Here is a 17,575-nt window from a genome sequence, read left to right on the forward strand (position 1 = left end):
TATATAGGTATTAAACCGGTCGAACCGGATGACTCGGTATAAAAAAATCACTAACATCTAAAAAATGTAAAAATATCATAATTTCACAAGTTCATAATTTAAATTTAAATTTGAACCAATTATAAATTTAAGTCAAATAATTAATTTAAAAATTTAATCAAAATATCAATTTCAAATATAAATTTATGTTCATTCCAAAACCGTCAATTTTCTGATTTTACTGTTTTACACCCTTTTTATCCGTTCTCATCAATTCAATTACATATCCAATCCGACCGGCCGGTACGGTCCAGTTTTCAAAACTATGGCACGTAGTGCTGTGTTCTTATTTTTGTAACGAATGTATTTAAAATAATATTCTTAGACAAATTGTCTTTTATCAAAAAGATATAATCTAACATACAAAAGAAATGTATTTTAGAGATAATAACATGCTAAAGCAAAATGATTTAGTTTTAGCCATAATTCTCATTGTTATTTTGTCAATTGATACATGTTATGCAAAGAATTAACATGATTATTTACATAAAATCATCCAATAACACCAAAAGGTCCCTCTACAATGTCCTGGTAAGTGCTTATATATACCTATATACAAACTGCTTCACCAATTCCAAAAGCTGTGTTGCAAATATATACAAACTGATTATTTTTTATTAATTCGACTAAAGAGTATAAGCTATTGAGCTTCCTCAGAAAGTGACTCTGATAAAGATATTTTTTGAATCCGCAAGTTGCGAATATATTGCACGATTCGCTTATGATCGTCAGCAAGAAGTGAAAATGGAGGATTCAGTGGAAGATTCTCTGCTTCTTCCACAATAAATGAAAGTAGAAGCATTGCTTTTGAGTAAGATGTTGCAGACTTATCTTTGTTGTTCATGTACTCATCTACCTACAAAAATGGAACAAACCAATTAGCATAACCGCATAAGCGCTTAATATAGTAGTCAAATTGTTTTCGTATAAGCTCTACGCAGTTTTCATAAGTTATTCTAGAGAGTTTATAGAAATAAGCTGAGAACAGCTATAACGTCGTTTTATAAGCTCTTGAGCCTTAAGAAAAGTGAAAATTGTTAGTCTACTTACAGCACCATTTGTCCCGATTAAGAGTGCTTCTGTGAATATAATCTCGATTGCGTCTGGCATCTCAACTGCACCTGCAAAATGATATCGGAGTGGATTGTTAAGATTTACTTATAGATTATATGAAAGTATTAAGCTTAGATACAAAAGAAATTCTACCATCCATGTTTTGAATATGATATGATAGTTTCTCGGCACGATCGACTGCGTTGATAAATCCATGTTTGGCCCACAAGGAGACGGAAGGACGATCGTTGAAATTTATTTTATGATCGATAGTATGTGATAAGCTCGCGTCTCCACAGGCAATTACGGACTCGTTAACTGAACTGCTTCCGTGCAACTCGTTCTTAGAAATTGGGGCTGACCAAGTGCTACAAATGTCTAGAGCTTTCTTCCATATAGCCAAAACCACCAACTCGACTGCAAGTGATTCTAGATACAGTCCTGTGTTATACTGCAAGAAATAACGATTAAAATTATGTAACAAAATGCGAAAGCGACGTAACAAAATGCGAAAGCGACGTAACAAAATGCGAAAGCGACGTAACGTAAAATTCTTAATGCTGATGAAAACGCGAACTAACCTTTTCTTGCGAAAGTTCTTCAAGGACTTGCACGTACTTATGCAACAAGTCTAACCTGTTTGAAGCACGGATAGAAACCTTGCTTGAGGGGTTATCTTGCGCGGATGCCTCGAAGTAGTCAGAGAAATCCTCCAATGACGCAAAATGAGAATTGACGAGGACATAACTTTTTTCAACGGACTCCATTAAATGAGAAGCTGAATAACGAACGGCATTTTAGAATTCGAAGAGATAAAACGAAACCTCGAAAAGAATGGAAAATGAGAATTGACGAGGACATGACCTTTCTCAACATGATACTCGGAATGTGCTTGAGACACCTTCTCGGATGCAGAGCCAACTAATTGATTAACCATCGAGCTTTCTGATTGATGCGAATGAAACCGCTCAATATTCACAACGGACCTATATAATAAGCAATGAATTGTAAGAGATTTTACTAAGAGTAAGTAGCTTCGACATCAAAACAAAATGCAAATACGATACAATAAACAATTCACTAAGAAAATGTCTTCTCAGAAAACTTTGACCTGTTGTTATCACGTACGAAATCGTGATTGAAAAACGCCTTGAATGTTAATCTCTCATCTGCAAATTAAAGTCCAACTTTACAGAAGTTCTCTACCTGAGCTCTAACTGTCATTTAAAACATATGTATAGCAATATTTCAACCTTAAACCCATCATTACCTTTTGACACTCGCAAAAGATTTTAGCAAAATATACAAGCACGAATGTGCGCGACGTATAGTTGCAATAAATACCTGGATTTCGACGTAAAAGGCTTCTGCAAAGATCGACACAATCCGGATGCAGCTCTTTTAAAATCTTTGATGGAAAGTGCAGTTCGGTAGATGCCAAAATATTTTGAAAAAGCTGCAAAAGAAAAAACGGTATAGAGAGAAAAGATGCATAACTATAATTTTCAGTTACAAATCTCATGCATTGACACAGCCAGCACATCGATGACTGTTGGATTAAGATTGGACGGTCCAGATGCAAGGTATTTTAGCGTTTAATAAAATCAAATTTTGTTTGTTTTCTGTACCGTCTGATCTCGATCCAACAACCCCTGATTCCTTACGGCATGAATATCCAAATCCTAAAAAAAAGTTATGATCTTGCTTAGACTCTTCACAACCTGCAATTGACTATTTCCATCAAACGGCGGTTTCCCGACCACTAGCTGATACAATATTGCTCCGACACTCCATAAATCAGCCTGCATCCATAAAATTACCTTAAATAAATATTATACAAAAGAAAAAATGAGCAAGGGATATCGGTAAATACAATTTGATTCCATTTTTTCTATCGTTTGTCACCTTGGCATCGTATTTCTGACTCTGAATTATCTCGGGAGCCATGTAATAAGGTGAACCACATAGTGTATCTGCCAACTGCAGCGGTGTGAGAGACCTGGTACGATAATATATCAGCAAACATGAAAGATCATCCAAGTATTTTTAATACTCCCTCTGATCTTATTTATGAGAAAAAGTTTACTTTTTAGATTCATCGAATAAGCAATGCATCCGAACTATATATACCAGATACATTCGTTATTGAATGAATCTAAAAAGTCGACTTTTTCTTACAAATAGAACCAAAAGGAGTATAAAACTAAAGGGGAGATTTTAAATAGAGAGCTATTAAAGAAAGTATCCTACCTTGCAAAACCAAAATCACCGATTTTCATAAGTGGTGTAGCTGAAGTAGTTTCCAACAGTAAGTTCTGCATGTTTAGATCAAGACACGAACAAATTATTATATAAAATCCCGACACGAACAAAGATACACTTAGATACACTATGATACCTGTGGTTTTAAATCTCTATGTATGAGGTTCTTTTCTTGAAGCACTTGCAACCCAGCAGCTACAAGAAGAACCGACATATTAAAAACCGATGGAAGTTTATACACGGTCAACCAATTAACATAGGCAAGGCAGACTACAGAAGAGGGTGGCGAAGGATTACACGTTCGAACACACAGAAGTGCCTAAACCATTCACAAAATACAAAACGAATTGGAAAATATCTGCTCCAGACATAATCTAAATAGAAAATTCCAAAGCATCTTTTCCTTTCATTCAAATCTACTCCTGAAATTGTAGTGTTAAGAGTGAATCACTAATTTAGTCCGAAAAATTGCAGGTTTCAAACAACTTCATCCCTAAAATTAAACAAAATTTCAAAATTATCTCTCAAAAACTGAAACTTCTCGATCACAATTGTTATTTTGGATTGGTCAATTTAGTCCCTAGCAACCCTAGACTTTGAATATCAAATAATAAAAAATATTTGTGATGAAATTAGTCACACAATTGATTGATTATGCTTTATTGATAATGTAACCATGGTTTTAAATTGCAATCCACAACCGCAATATTGCTAATGCAGTAGCCTCCGCAACCGCATCGGACCGCAATTGCAGTGTGAATTAAAACCATCTGTCTGACCGCCATTAGAAATCACATCAGAGAATATCGCTCATGTTTCTTCAAGTATTTTCATCAAAACTCAAAATTTCAGAACCTAAAAATTCAATTTACTTCCTATGTAATAAAAAATCTTAATCTTAACATCAAACTGTATATTTCAAACCGCAACCGCAATGACCACAAACGCAACACTTGCAACCGCGGCCGCAATTTAAAGCCATGACTACAACTGTGTATCAAAATTAAACTCCTTAGGTATTACTCACCCAATTGCCTCATGAAATGTCGAGCAATGGATTCTGAAACTCTCCCATAGCGATGTATGTAGGCAGCAAGGTCCCCTCCACCACAATACTCCAAAACTAGGTAAATCCTGTCATTGGTCTTAAAAAACAACAACAAAATAGTAAAAAAATACAAAACATCACACACACTTCAAAGTCCAAACAAAAACAAAAGACAAAAACAAACAATTTATAACCTCTATAGCTTCAAAAAGTCGAATGATGTTAGGGTGATGAATAGTTCTAAGAATAGTAATCTCTTTGATGAGATTATCCCTAACTTTAGGGCTCAATTGAGTCTGATCAATCTCCTTAATCGCTACCTCCAAACCTGAAATTCTATGCCGCGAACGCCACACCACCGCAAATGAACCCGACCCGATTCGAGGACCCAGTATGTAATCTCCGACCAACCGGTTCATGGCGGGTCCTACCAAATCCATTACTGCTCAAAAACTGCAGAAAGAACTAAACAGCCATGGATTGGATTGAATTGGATTGGATTGTGTTGTAGAGATGATGGGGTTGTGGAAACTGTTGAAAAGATTGTAACTTTGAATTGTTGTTGGGTGTGAGTGAGTGACTGGATGAACATCAATCTTTGAGTTGAATATTTCTTTGTTTTTTTTTACATTTTGGTTTATGTTGTTTTTCTAGTATGGATGGTTTGGTTTTTTGTTGATGTTAGATTTGATTGGATTCGATTTCGTGTTTGCTTATGTATGTTTTGCCTTGCTTGCTACTCTCAACAATTATATTTGTTTGTAGTTTCCTAGTCTTTGGTTCACTATTTGTTTGTAGTTTCTAGATAACACAAAGATAAAGGAAGATATCATTCCATGAAACAAATAAAGTGTTCAAAATTTAACATTCATCGAGGGAACATGGCATGTTGTTTAGAGAATCTTGGAAACAATTTTAGTGGAAAACTTTTAGTTCTTGACATTAAAATTTGGGATAAGTGGAACAAGTAATTGAATGTGATCTTTGAGTTCTAAGATGTGATGGAAATAATGCAAATATGTTTGCTAAGATTTTTTGAATAATGCATTAGATGTTTATATTGTTGCCATAAAGAATTGAAGAAGAAAGTTTTCAAGGTGATTTTCTTCCTTCGTTAATGTGTTAATAGTGTTGGTTTACAAAAAATTGAGAATTTTATTTCATCGAAACGCATGAGACATTTTTTAGGAAGGTCTTTTGAGTGTTGACAAATTTAAGAAAGTTTGTTTATTAATATTGAAAAGATAGTTTGTGTTGTTGCGGATGGAAACTAAATAAGAAGATTGTTGAGCATTTTAATAGGATCACACAAATTACCATTGAGATGAAGAATTGTTATGAAGTTGATTCTGATCAAACAATTGCGAACAAAAAGGTGCACACATTCTCCTCCAAATTTGATTATGTTGTAGTGACAATTGGGGAATCAAATGATTTGTCTGCCATGATTATTTACTGATAACACAACTATTCAATTATTGGGAGTTCATGATGTTTTGATCAAAGGTAGACAAGAAAATAAAGCACTCGTCGATGGTGTGTTGTGTGTTCCAATCATGAAGAGTAAATTGTTGAGCATGGGTCAGTTGCTTTATAAGTGTCTTACCACGCACCTTGCCATATTTTAAGAGCTCATATTTCTCAAAATAGAACCTTTCAAGTACATATCAATGCAAAAGATCCCGGATTTCTTGCTTTTGAGGTCATTAGAGATGATGTTTCACTATGGAATCTTGGGTATAAACACCTTAATTTTAAGAGTTTTTGCAGCTTAAAGTATAATCAAATTTTCTGTAGATATGTTTATGAATTTATTTATAGGAAAACAAACAAGAAAATATTTTGTGTCTCAGATTCGAATGACAACTCAAGTTAAACTTGGTGTGGTACATACATATGCTTATGGTCCATTTGACCAAATGTCAGTGGGAGGGAATATATACTTTATTTCCTATGTGGATGAGTTCAGATGAATTATGAAGGTCTACTAATTAAAACCAAATATGAAGTGCCCCGAGTTTTCAAAGGGTTTAAAGTGATGGTTGAAAAAAAAAAGTATAACGGAAACTCAAAATTATCTAGTGTGATGGATGAGGTGAATACACTTCAAGATAATTTAAAACCTTTTGTAAGGATGTGATAATTCAACATGAGCTCACAACATCATACAACCATCAAAATAATAGTCTTATTGATATGAGGAACATATTGTGACCCTGACTAGATGCATGTTGAAATAAAATAATAGCCACGTGACTTCTTTTTTTTTGTGGTGGGGGGGGGGCTTCTATCACAATTTCCTGATATGTGCTCAAAAGGAGTCCAGCCAAGATATTATATGTGGTATCATAGGAAATCATGTCACGCTCCATATATTGATCAATTGATGATCTTTAGCTATTTATGTTCCAAACGTATCTCATACCAAAGAAGAAATAAGCTTGAAAAGAAGAGTGAAGCATGGATCATTGTAGGCTACAACGTTGTAGATTATTATGAGTTACACAACCTTCTAACCTATAGGATTTGTAAACATATATGTTATAATCAATGAGTAAGAATGTTAAAATGGGCATAATTAAGATGTTGAATAACCTTTAAGTGTGTCATTTATATTTCATGATGACCAAAGTGAGATTCATATACTCGAAAGAGGCGTTGTACAAGTAGGCCAATCAAGAAGAAGACCATGGGGACTATAATCTCAACTAGAAGTCTCCATGGATATGATGTCATTTCGGGCTATGTGTCTTATTGGGGAGTCGATGGAGAAGCATAAGCAACAACAGATGTCCAATGCTCTAGGACCACAAGAGAGGGAAACACCACATCTCAACCCAAAATCTTAAGACATCAGGTATATGGATCATACCTCATATAAATCCAACATTCTACCCATTCATATGTGATATAGGGCTTAACCACTCATACTTATACCCAACAATATCCCTCACAAGTGTGACTCTCTCACATCCTATAACAGGATACAACATATGATACAACCCCACTCCCCATCAAGCTGGACCATGGCTCTGATACCATTTATTATGAAGACCAGAGGAGTCAGAAGCAATAACATGTGCCCAATGCTCTAGGATCACAAGAGAGAGAGAGAGAGACGTCACATCTTCATCCAAAATCTTAAGTCACTAGGTATATAGGTCTTCTCTCTTATGAATCTCACATTATATCCATTCATACGCGATGCGGGTATTAACAACTCACACATACACTCGATAATTTCCCCCTCTAGAAATCCTTCTTCAAGAAAGTTTCCTTTGGAAGAACCTTATTTAAATAATCAAAAATAATCAAGGATATATATATATATATATATATATATATATATATGTGTGTGTGTGTGTGTGTGTGTGTGTGTGTGTGTGTGTGTGTGTGTGTGTGTGTGTGTGTGTGTGTGTGTGTGTGTGTGTGTATGTGTGTGTGTCTAACTACAAAGTTATTTGACTTGTTAACATGGAATCTACGTTTCTTAGGGAGTTTAGACCTTAAGAGAATATTAGTCGAGACTTGCTCAAAGAGTTCTTCACCAAAGAACAAGATCGCATGTTTCCAAAACTCGTTAAGAAATTCTACTCAAATATCAAGTTCAAAGGTTTGACAATTATAATATCCGCAAAAAAGTGTAGAGGTTCGTATTCATAGAGATGATTTTGGAAAGATGTGTGAACTACCTTACTATAGAGAAACATACACCGTTGAAGGACCTTCTAAATCAAAGAACTTGAGTCACAAGGTAGTTGTTTCAAGCATTGTTATAGATCCAATTGGAGAAAATAAGCTTCTTATTAAAAACAAGTTTATGAGGGCTAAAGTTTGTATGGCACATCATATACTCACTCGCATACTCTTTCCTAAAAAAGGAAATATTAAAGTTCTTATTAAGGAGGATATTGTGGCATTATGGTTTCTAACCTAGCATCATTAAATCAATTGTCTCAATTGGATGTTTATCCATATGATCTTTTGTGAAAAGAATCACTCAGCAAGGGTTCCTTATAGAGGCTTAATCACCAAGATCTTAGATTTAGCTAGTGTCGACCTTATGAATGAACGTGTAGATGCAAAACACTCTTGGATTGACAAATCATTTTTAAGTAAAATAAAGGTTTAAGTCTTTAAAGGAGAATTGAGGAACAATCGCATGGAAGAAGACGAAGAAGAAGCTTAGCTATTTGCAGCAGAAGATGAAGTGATAAACTTAATTCTTGTGATGATTCAATAAAACATTTTTTCATTTAAAAGTTATCCAAGGATTTTGCAATCATCAAGAAGAACACGTCGGGAAAAGTCGTATTCAAGGATGATGATAATAGTTACAACAAGTAGTTATCTCACTTTTTATGTTTTATCTGCTTTAAAGTGTGTTTTAAGCTTTTGCATTTTCTCACTTATTGTATTTTAATTATTTTTAAAACTAATGAAGCATTTTAAATTTTAAATGCTTGAGTATCTTCCATATTTGTTTATCATTTTCCCACTTTTTCAATAATACCAAATGGAAAGAAGTATACTCTTAAGAGGAGTAAAGTATACTCTATATATTTATCAATGGAAGTTTAATCACTCCAGTATATCACCTTTTTTTCTTGTTTGTCCATCTCCCTGAGAGATACATTTTTATCATCAAAAAGGGAAATAATTTTGATCTATGTGCTTGCAGGTATAATGACTGCAACAATTTGGTGACTTATTTGATTTTGATGATGAAAACACACCGAATTTTAAAAGAGAGGAAATGTGAAAGCTTTTTGTGTCCATGTAGAGTGATATGTGTTTGTAAAGGTATAATATTGGCTCTTGAATTTGCTAAGGAAAATCACACACACGCACTTTGAATGAATGAAAAGCCTTTCTAATTTTATTAAAACAACAGGAAAAAAAGTGTGCCTAGCTAATGGATTAAAGACTCATTCTAATCATTTAGAAGGGGGTTTTACATGGAATAATCTATTAGCCCATTAGCGTTAATCAATTATAACTTTTGTAACCCTAATAATCAATTATTAAGTCTTCTAATCGATTAGTGACAACTCCATTTAAAAATCTTCCTTTTTGTATCACATAATTGATTATGTGATATGCATAATCAATTATGGAATATAAAAGGCCCATGGATTCTTTCCATATTTGAGCCACACTTTTTTCATATAAATAGAGGGGTTATTTCTCGTTTCATTGACACCAGAAAACATATTTCAAATACCATTTCTCACTCTCATCTCTCTCCCTATCTATCTATCTATCTATCTATCTATCTATCTATTTATCTATCTATTCACTTTTGCCTTAGTGATTTTGAGAGTGAATCTTTTATTCGTGAGGTGTTTAGTTCTGGTGTGATGGCATTATTTTAATATCTTTGTTGTGAGAAGTTTATTTTTTGTTGTGAGATAAACCAATTGAAAGGATTTTGTTTGGTTGTTGAAATGAAACTGGTAAAACCTTTGTTTTGTTGGAAGGTCTGCGTAATTAAAGCTCATGTTTGAAACATGAGTTTACCATGGTATTAAAGGCTCTCACTTCATTTGAGATTGTCTCGGTGGTAAAATCTCTTGTTTGTCAGAAGGTCTCCATATTTAAAACTCTTGTATGGTTTAAAGGATATAGGTCAAGTGGTTAGGAAGAATTCTATAAATCTCGGGTACATATTTCTCTTTCCTTATCTTTTTACATTTCAGACATTTATTTACTTTTGTTGTATTTCTTTGTTTTCACTTTAATTTTCTTTATCTGATGTTTATTCATTGTTGTTTTACAAACTCATTTTAAAATCTATTTTTATCAAATATTTATTTTTAGACATTGTTTTATAAACTCTTGTGGACATGTGACTATGTACACTAGAGGGGAAGGTGATTGTGAATGTTTGAAAAACTTTGGTTTTAAATAAAATCGTTTGAAAAATTAAAGTTTAAAAAACTTTTATAAAATAAAGGAATAATTTGGAAACAAAAAACCAAAGGAAATAAAAGAGTTAAAGGAAGAGAAATAACATGAGAGACTAATACAGGTTCGACCAAGAAGACCTACTCCTCTCCCCAAGAATTATCTTTGAGAGTATCTACTAAACTTGAGAGATTTTATAAGGATTTACCCACGAACCTCCTTATACAAGGAAATGAAGTTTTCAGGGTAACTTCCAATCAAACAGTGAATAAGGCTTAGAGTGGTTGGTCTCCAAACCAAACATAGATTTTGCACAGGATGATTTCGAACCAAAACAAAGTTTTGAGTTGGCTATCCTCCAAACCAAACCGAGATTTTACATAGGAAAACCATGAAATGAAATGATATTTTTATTTGGATGATCTCGAACCTTATGAGCTTTTACACCAGGCTGAACTCAAAAACCAAGAGAAAATTTAATTGGGTCGATTTCAAATCGATAGAGCTTTTAACCAGGCTGAGTTCGAGAATCGTTGTGGACAGTTTCACTAGGATCTTCAAGAACCAAAATAGAGTTTTTTTTCTCTAAGGTGAAGCTTACGAACTAAATGGAGACTCCCTAAGACAATCTCCTAATACAAACAAGAGTATTTAACTAGTTTAGCTCATAGACAAAATATCTACTTCTCATGGAAGAATTATTTACGCAAGAGAAAAATTCACTCTTGGTAAATTTACAACTTTTCCTTCACCCAGAATAAATATCCTCACTTAGACTCAATAATACTCTTGAATCACTTTGACTAAAATATATGAGAAACATATAATAATAACAATTCATGAGAAGTTCACATAATCTCTAAAGAGAGTAATGGTCTCTCTTCTCTACCCTTTCATATTATACACCCATATAGAATCCCTTTCTCCCTCTTACCTCAGATTCCTAACAAAATTCTGAATCGATGATGGTTTGTTCTTCCCTCTTCAAGACCTAGCCTCTCTTTTTCTTTAAAACTTTATTTCATGTACTGACAACTCTTAAGTCTCTAATACTTTTTATCTCAAAAACCTAATTTAATCTTTAGGTAATTATACTAAGGCCCAATTCTTTTTAAAATGTTCATCACTTTCCTTATTTCCTCTTAGCTCTTATTTGTCTCCCAAACACCTCTTTTCTTATTTTTTTAATTAATTAATTAAAAACAATTATCAATTCCAATTAATTTAATTATTCTAATCCTTCTACCATCCACCAATACTCTCACTACACCCTACCACATACATATAAAACTCAATATATTTAATTAAAAGCACACCATATACTAATTAATTAAATAAAAACATGAATAATCTAATTAAATAAATTAATCAAATTTCAGGATGTTACACACATAAACCTCACGAACCTAATTCTTCTAATTCTCATAACCCACCTGATCCATTTATTTCATATAATTCTTCTTCACCTGATACAGCTAACATGATACCTACGCACGACTTGTTTACATTCCTCAACATTCCAATGCCAATACTTCCTCAACATGATACCTTACCAATCAAAAAATGTACCAGGCATATTAGACCTCCTACATACCTACAATATTACCATTTTAATCTTCTTTACAATATAATCCCCATTTCAGAAGCAGTTGCTCCCAATTCATCTTCTCAATGTAAGTATCATCTATCATCCTTATGATCATATGATGCATTTTCTCTAGCACAAAAAAATTTCACTTTACATTTATATGCCATTAGTGAACCTCATTAATATGAGTTAACCATTTGTGATGCCAATTGGAAGGATGTCATTCAAACTGAGTTGGCTGCTTTGATTAAGACCAACACTTGAACTCTTATCCCTTTACCTTCACGTGAGAAAGCCATTGGATGCAAATGGATATTTAAGTTGAAAATGCATGTCAATGAAATTATTGAAATCTATAAGTCATGTTTGGTAGCCAAGGGTTTTACACAAATTGAAGGATTGGATTACATGGATACCTTTAGCTATGTGGTCAAAATTACAACAACTCAGTGCTCATGGCTATTGTTGTTGTCCATAATCGGCCTCTCTTTTAGCTTGATGTCAACATAACATGTCTTCATGGAGACCTCAATGAATAAGTCTACAGGAAGGCCTTTCCTGGTATTGAGTTACCTCATCGTAATATTATGGGAAAATTACAAATATCTTTATATGGATTGAATCAAGAAAGTTGACGGTGGAACACTAAACTTACTGACACACTTATTTCCACTGGATACATTCAATCAAAGGCTAACTATTCACTTTTTACTAAGACTTCCTCTGCAGGTTTAACAATCATCCTTGTCTATGTGAATGATTTGGTTCTAGAAGGAACTACTCTTTAAAAAATAAAGCTGCTCAAAGCTCTCATGAATTCCAAGTTTAGTAACAAAGATCTAAGAGTTTTGAAGTATTTTTTAGGATTTGAAGTTGCTCGCAATGCTCAAGGAATTTCTATTTTCCAAAAGAAATATGCCCTCGATCTCATTCATGATGTAGGCCTCACTGGAGCTAAACCTTGAAATACACCAATGCAACCTCACTTACGACTTCACAAGATACTTGGCACTCCTCTTTTTCTGATCCCACTTCATATCGAAGACTCTTATACCTGACTCACTCTAGGCCAGAGATAGCTTATGAAGTAAGCAAGCTAATCCAATTTCTTGATGCTCCAATTGATAAGCATATGATGGTTGGTCTTCATGTGCTACGCTACCTCAAAAATAATCCAATTCAAGGATTATTCTTTAGTTCATCTTCCATTTTATATCTCAAGGGAGTTTCTGATTCTGATTGGGGAGCTTGTCCAGACACACGTAGATCCACTACTGGTATTTGCTTCTTCATTGGAAAATCCTTCATCTTTTTGAAAAGCAATAAAAAAGTTGTTATATTCCTCTCATCTTCAGAGGTTGAGTATCGAGCATTGACTCATGTCACTTGTGAAGGCATATGGCTTATATCCTTAGTCGATAACTTAAAAATTCCATATCACATTCCAATCATCATCTACTATGACAACAAATCTGCCTTATGTATAGCTTTCAATCCGATTTTCCATGAGGGAACCAAACACATAGAAATTGATTTCCATGTGGTACGAGACAAGGTGCCAGCTGGAGTTGTTCATCTCATGCATGTCACGTCCAAAGAACAAGTTGCTGACATACTAACCAAATCATTGCACTCGATTCTATTCAATAACCTTCAAGCCAAGCTAGGAATACTTGACATACATTCTAGCTTGAGGGGGTATGTTGAACATAGTAGAGAGATTGGTGTAACTAACTAGATCATAGTATATATTAATTGAATCCTAACTAACTTTAGTTAGTTATCAATTGGTTAGATGGGGGTTCAAGTTAGTTACAAGTTACTTTCTCTATGAGTAACCATATTCACATGTATGCATGTATAGTGATTAATAATAAAAAAGTTGTAACATATATTTCTTCTTCACTCTTTCTTTCTGCATTTTTACATGTTTAACTTGATTCTTAACATTTGTCATATTTGTATTATGATGATATTCCTTATATGACCACTAAGGCATGTGCATGTACAAAATGATGAATGAGATTGATTGAATGTCTTTTAAGCTTAAATAATTATTGTTAGATAAAGATGGTTCATCCTAGATAGATGGACTTTACTTCTATATGCAAAGGTTCATGTAAGTTGGGGTAATTAGGGCACCACTTTACTTATAATTACTTCAAAGGGAAGCAATGTGAAACAATGACAACAATAGAACACGATCCAACTCCAAACTTTGGGGAGAAAATTCATTCAGTTAATGAAGCTTGAGAGTACACTAGTTCCCTGGGTAGGTTGATCTCGGCGTGAGAGTTGAGGTTATGTAAAGGTGTGTAGGCGTATGTAGTTGGATGGATGATATGTATTGATTACATGTTATATTCTCGAATATATTTTGGTTACTTGGTAAGCATTTTCATCATCAAAGGTAAATGGAAGCAACTGATTTGAAAGAAATGGAAACTAAAGGGCCAATAAATTTAATAAGAAAAATTGGGGCGACATTTAGTTATGCCAAATGACAATATAAGACAAATATCTGCTATATAAAGATTTTATGCAACAAAGTTTCATAGAAGAGTTGGATCATATAAAAGATAGAGGCAATTGACATTATTATTTATGTATTGTAAGTCTATTATATGCAGCTTAGTTGTATCTAAGGTGGCAATACGGATCCTGGGTGCCAGACATGCCTATTTTTCTTATAGTTTTTGGTGGACCGAGCCAAGAGTTTAAACTCGCACTCTCTACAATGTCAGTTCTGTCGCGCTCCATTTTTTAGCAAATTTTGGGGGTGCATACATTAATGGGGTGAACATGATTTTTTTTCACTTTTAAATTTTAGCGATGCAAGGTTCGCCCTGTTATTTTGCGAGACGAGTCAAGTTTTCTGACCCTCGCCCTTTACTATGTCTTCCTCGCTTTTTTTCAAATTGTTGCATGACAAACATAAATGGTGCAGACATGTCTGTTTGAAACATCTACAAAAATGATTAAGTTTTCATATGCACCATAACAATATTAGCTGAGAATTAAAGTAGTATACATGAAAAGTTATGCTAACATAATGGATCTCTAATATTTCTCTTATTAACATCAGTTAAAATATATAAGGGGATACTTAAAATTTATTCAAAATAAGCATTGGTCACATGTAGAAATCAAAATATTTTCCTATCATATGTATTGTAGTCATTTGACACATTGCTACAAGAAATGTATATAATATTATAACTGAATTTACAATAATGCTCTTGACGCTCCCACGACCCCAATTACCTAACCATAACAAACAGTTGGACTAAAATTCGTTTGGAGTTTTGATGACTTCTCGGCAAGTGTACTGATAGTGTCGAAGTAATAAAATAAAGATTGTATCCACAATGATTGCTATTTAACAAAACTACGATTGTGCAAATATTAAAAGTAACTATGGGGTGAGTTTTAATGTGAAAAGTAAATTTGTTTTAAAATTAATGTGAGAAAGCGACTAGGGTTTGCATGAATCCATTGTTTATCCCCTATTGATATTTAATGCATTATACAGATGGTAATGTCATTATATTTTTACAGCGAACTAACAAAACCATTGTACCTAATCCCTTGGTGTACAACTCCCTAACTTCTACTAGAGGTCTCTTATCCCTATCCAACTGGCGTAAGTGAAGTTTGACGTTGTTATAATAAGTTAATTCAAATTTCATTACTAGTGGTATCTTATCCCTATTCAACATGCGAAAGTAGATTAATTTCCCTAGTTCAGACTCATAGGCTTAGGGCCAGTAATCCCCACTCGTCTAAATTAAACATGTGATCCAATAGGTTCCAAACAAGTTCATCAAACAAAACCTAATCTATAGAAGTTTAGCTACTCACATTGATACAAAGAAATACCAAGAAATAAGAAGAAGATAGCATGAAAAATTCTTGAAGAGTTTGGCCTCCAATGGCTTTCAATGTTCCCAAAACCGTCCTCCTAATACCTTTTGTCGTTACTTTCAGTAAAAGCATAGAACCCTTGTAAAAGTACCAAAGTTTCCCTTTTATAGCCACTAAAACACGTCAGAAATGCATCATAGAAAGTCTATATTGAAGGCTCACCGAGCCCATAATGCCTCTTATTGTGCACACGATACCTTGCTATCGTGCCCACGATGAGGCACGACAAATCCGATAGCTTTTTTGTCCTTTTGTGTAATTTTTCACCAATTTTTACTAAGTTTTTATTTTCTCCACACTTGGTCATTTTAAGCACTTTTTTGGCACTTTTGCTTCGTATTGACTCCATATTTGACTAAAATTACTCCAAATTATTTTCGAAAATATATAATGACAGAGTGTCATCATAACCTCAAACTTAATTTGTTGCTTGTCCTCAAGTAACTTGCCTGCAATTGCATATTTCAACAGAAAAATAAAATGCTACTATAACCAATGAACATCACTTTTCCATATTTTTATTACCTGATAATCATTTCGCTCCAAACTTCAATCAAGAAAATTTGGAAAAAAATACCTTCAACACGTCAAGTACTCAATTTGTCTCTCATCTCATTATGATTTCAATCGCAATGACAAGGTAGTCTCTCAATCATCATAAAAAATCATCTTATATTGAATTTTAAAAGTTTCTAAAAAAAGTAAATCAAAGTATTTTAAACACACATTATTTTAGGTCTTTTTGGGTTGTAAATGGGCTTATGTCAAGGTAGAATAATTTGGGATAGTATGCTTAAATCTTTGGAGTTAGGTACCTAGTTTTCCTTGTGTTATCAATTTCCTTTCCATAAAACTCTTTGCTTTGTTCTATTGGTACTAGAGATGGTCTTTTTCATTCTTATTATTTTTCTCTTTTTTTAAAGAAGTTATTTTAACCTCTTTTTCCCCAAAAAAAATATTTTTGACCAGTTTCTCTAGTACCTAACCCCAAACTAAAATTATGCTTACTTCCAAGAGCAACCTCAAACTTGTTCTTTTGCCTGCAAAAAGGAAACTAAAATTTCTACCTAACTCCAAGGAGAAGGTGGAAAGATTTAATCTTTCAAGTCATGGGCTAATCAATTTGGCTATGTCACCAAAAGAAGGGTTAAGGCTCAAAGTGGTTTTCAAATGATATAACATTAAAATCGAGTTAGCTTAAAAAGGCTCAGATTTTATCATAATTTTTTTCCTTAGTGTGTATTTATTCAACCAACAAACTAGTTCAGAAAAGTCACAAATTCTATAAAACACAATTTCATGGATACACTCAATAGAAGAAAAAGCAAACAATGGAATAATTTGGCACTAACCTTACTAGCTGAGGTATCTGGAGATTAAGTACAAGGGTGTTGATTTCTTTTTCTTCCTTAACTTTCAATCCGAAAGAGAACTTCCATGATGATTAACTTATATCCAGTGATTCTTTTTTGTTCGTTTATTCATTGGTAAAGTTCCAAATTATAAATCTGAACGAAATAAATAGTCGCAAACTCATTTATTACGGCAAACATAAGATAAGCAATACAAGGGGAATAATATTTATAAGTGGCTATTACTCTTCGTTGGATCTAAATAAAAATTAGAAAATTTCTAAAAAGATATAAATTTTCTAAGTGCTCCTTTCTTTACATGTTATTAAAGAGGAAAAGATCTTGCATTTCAGATATTGTGTTGTTAAAGTCTCTGTTTTTTCTAGACCATTCTTCTCTCGT

The 17,575-nt window shown here is 33.5% G+C and overlaps 1 protein-coding gene across 1 annotated transcript; it reads right to left on the reverse strand.

Annotated features, from left to right (window-relative positions):
• Window positions 1-435: 435 nt before the first annotated feature.
• On the reverse strand, window positions 436-5,244 carry LOC127076160 (serine/threonine-protein kinase ATG1a). Its single transcript, XM_051017735.1, has 13 exons — window positions 4,597-5,244; window positions 4,382-4,499; window positions 3,491-3,549; window positions 3,343-3,407; window positions 2,998-3,091; window positions 2,814-2,894; window positions 2,437-2,548; window positions 2,204-2,261; window positions 1,957-2,078; window positions 1,674-1,870; window positions 1,246-1,543; window positions 1,090-1,160; window positions 436-895 (listed from the first exon to the last, which is right to left on the reverse strand). Exons 1-13 carry the CDS (start codon window positions 4,840-4,842, stop codon window positions 680-682), a joined length of 1,737 nt encoding a protein of 578 aa, XP_050873692.1. The 5' UTR covers window positions 4,843-5,244; the 3' UTR covers window positions 436-679.
• Window positions 5,245-17,575: the final 12,331 nt, after the last annotated feature.

The sequence above is a fragment of the Lathyrus oleraceus genome, chromosome 4 (genome assembly GCF_024323335.1).
Source record: "Lathyrus oleraceus cultivar Zhongwan6 chromosome 4, CAAS_Psat_ZW6_1.0, whole genome shotgun sequence".
In the NCBI taxonomy this organism is placed as follows: Eukaryota; Viridiplantae; Streptophyta; class Magnoliopsida; order Fabales; family Fabaceae; genus Lathyrus; species Lathyrus oleraceus.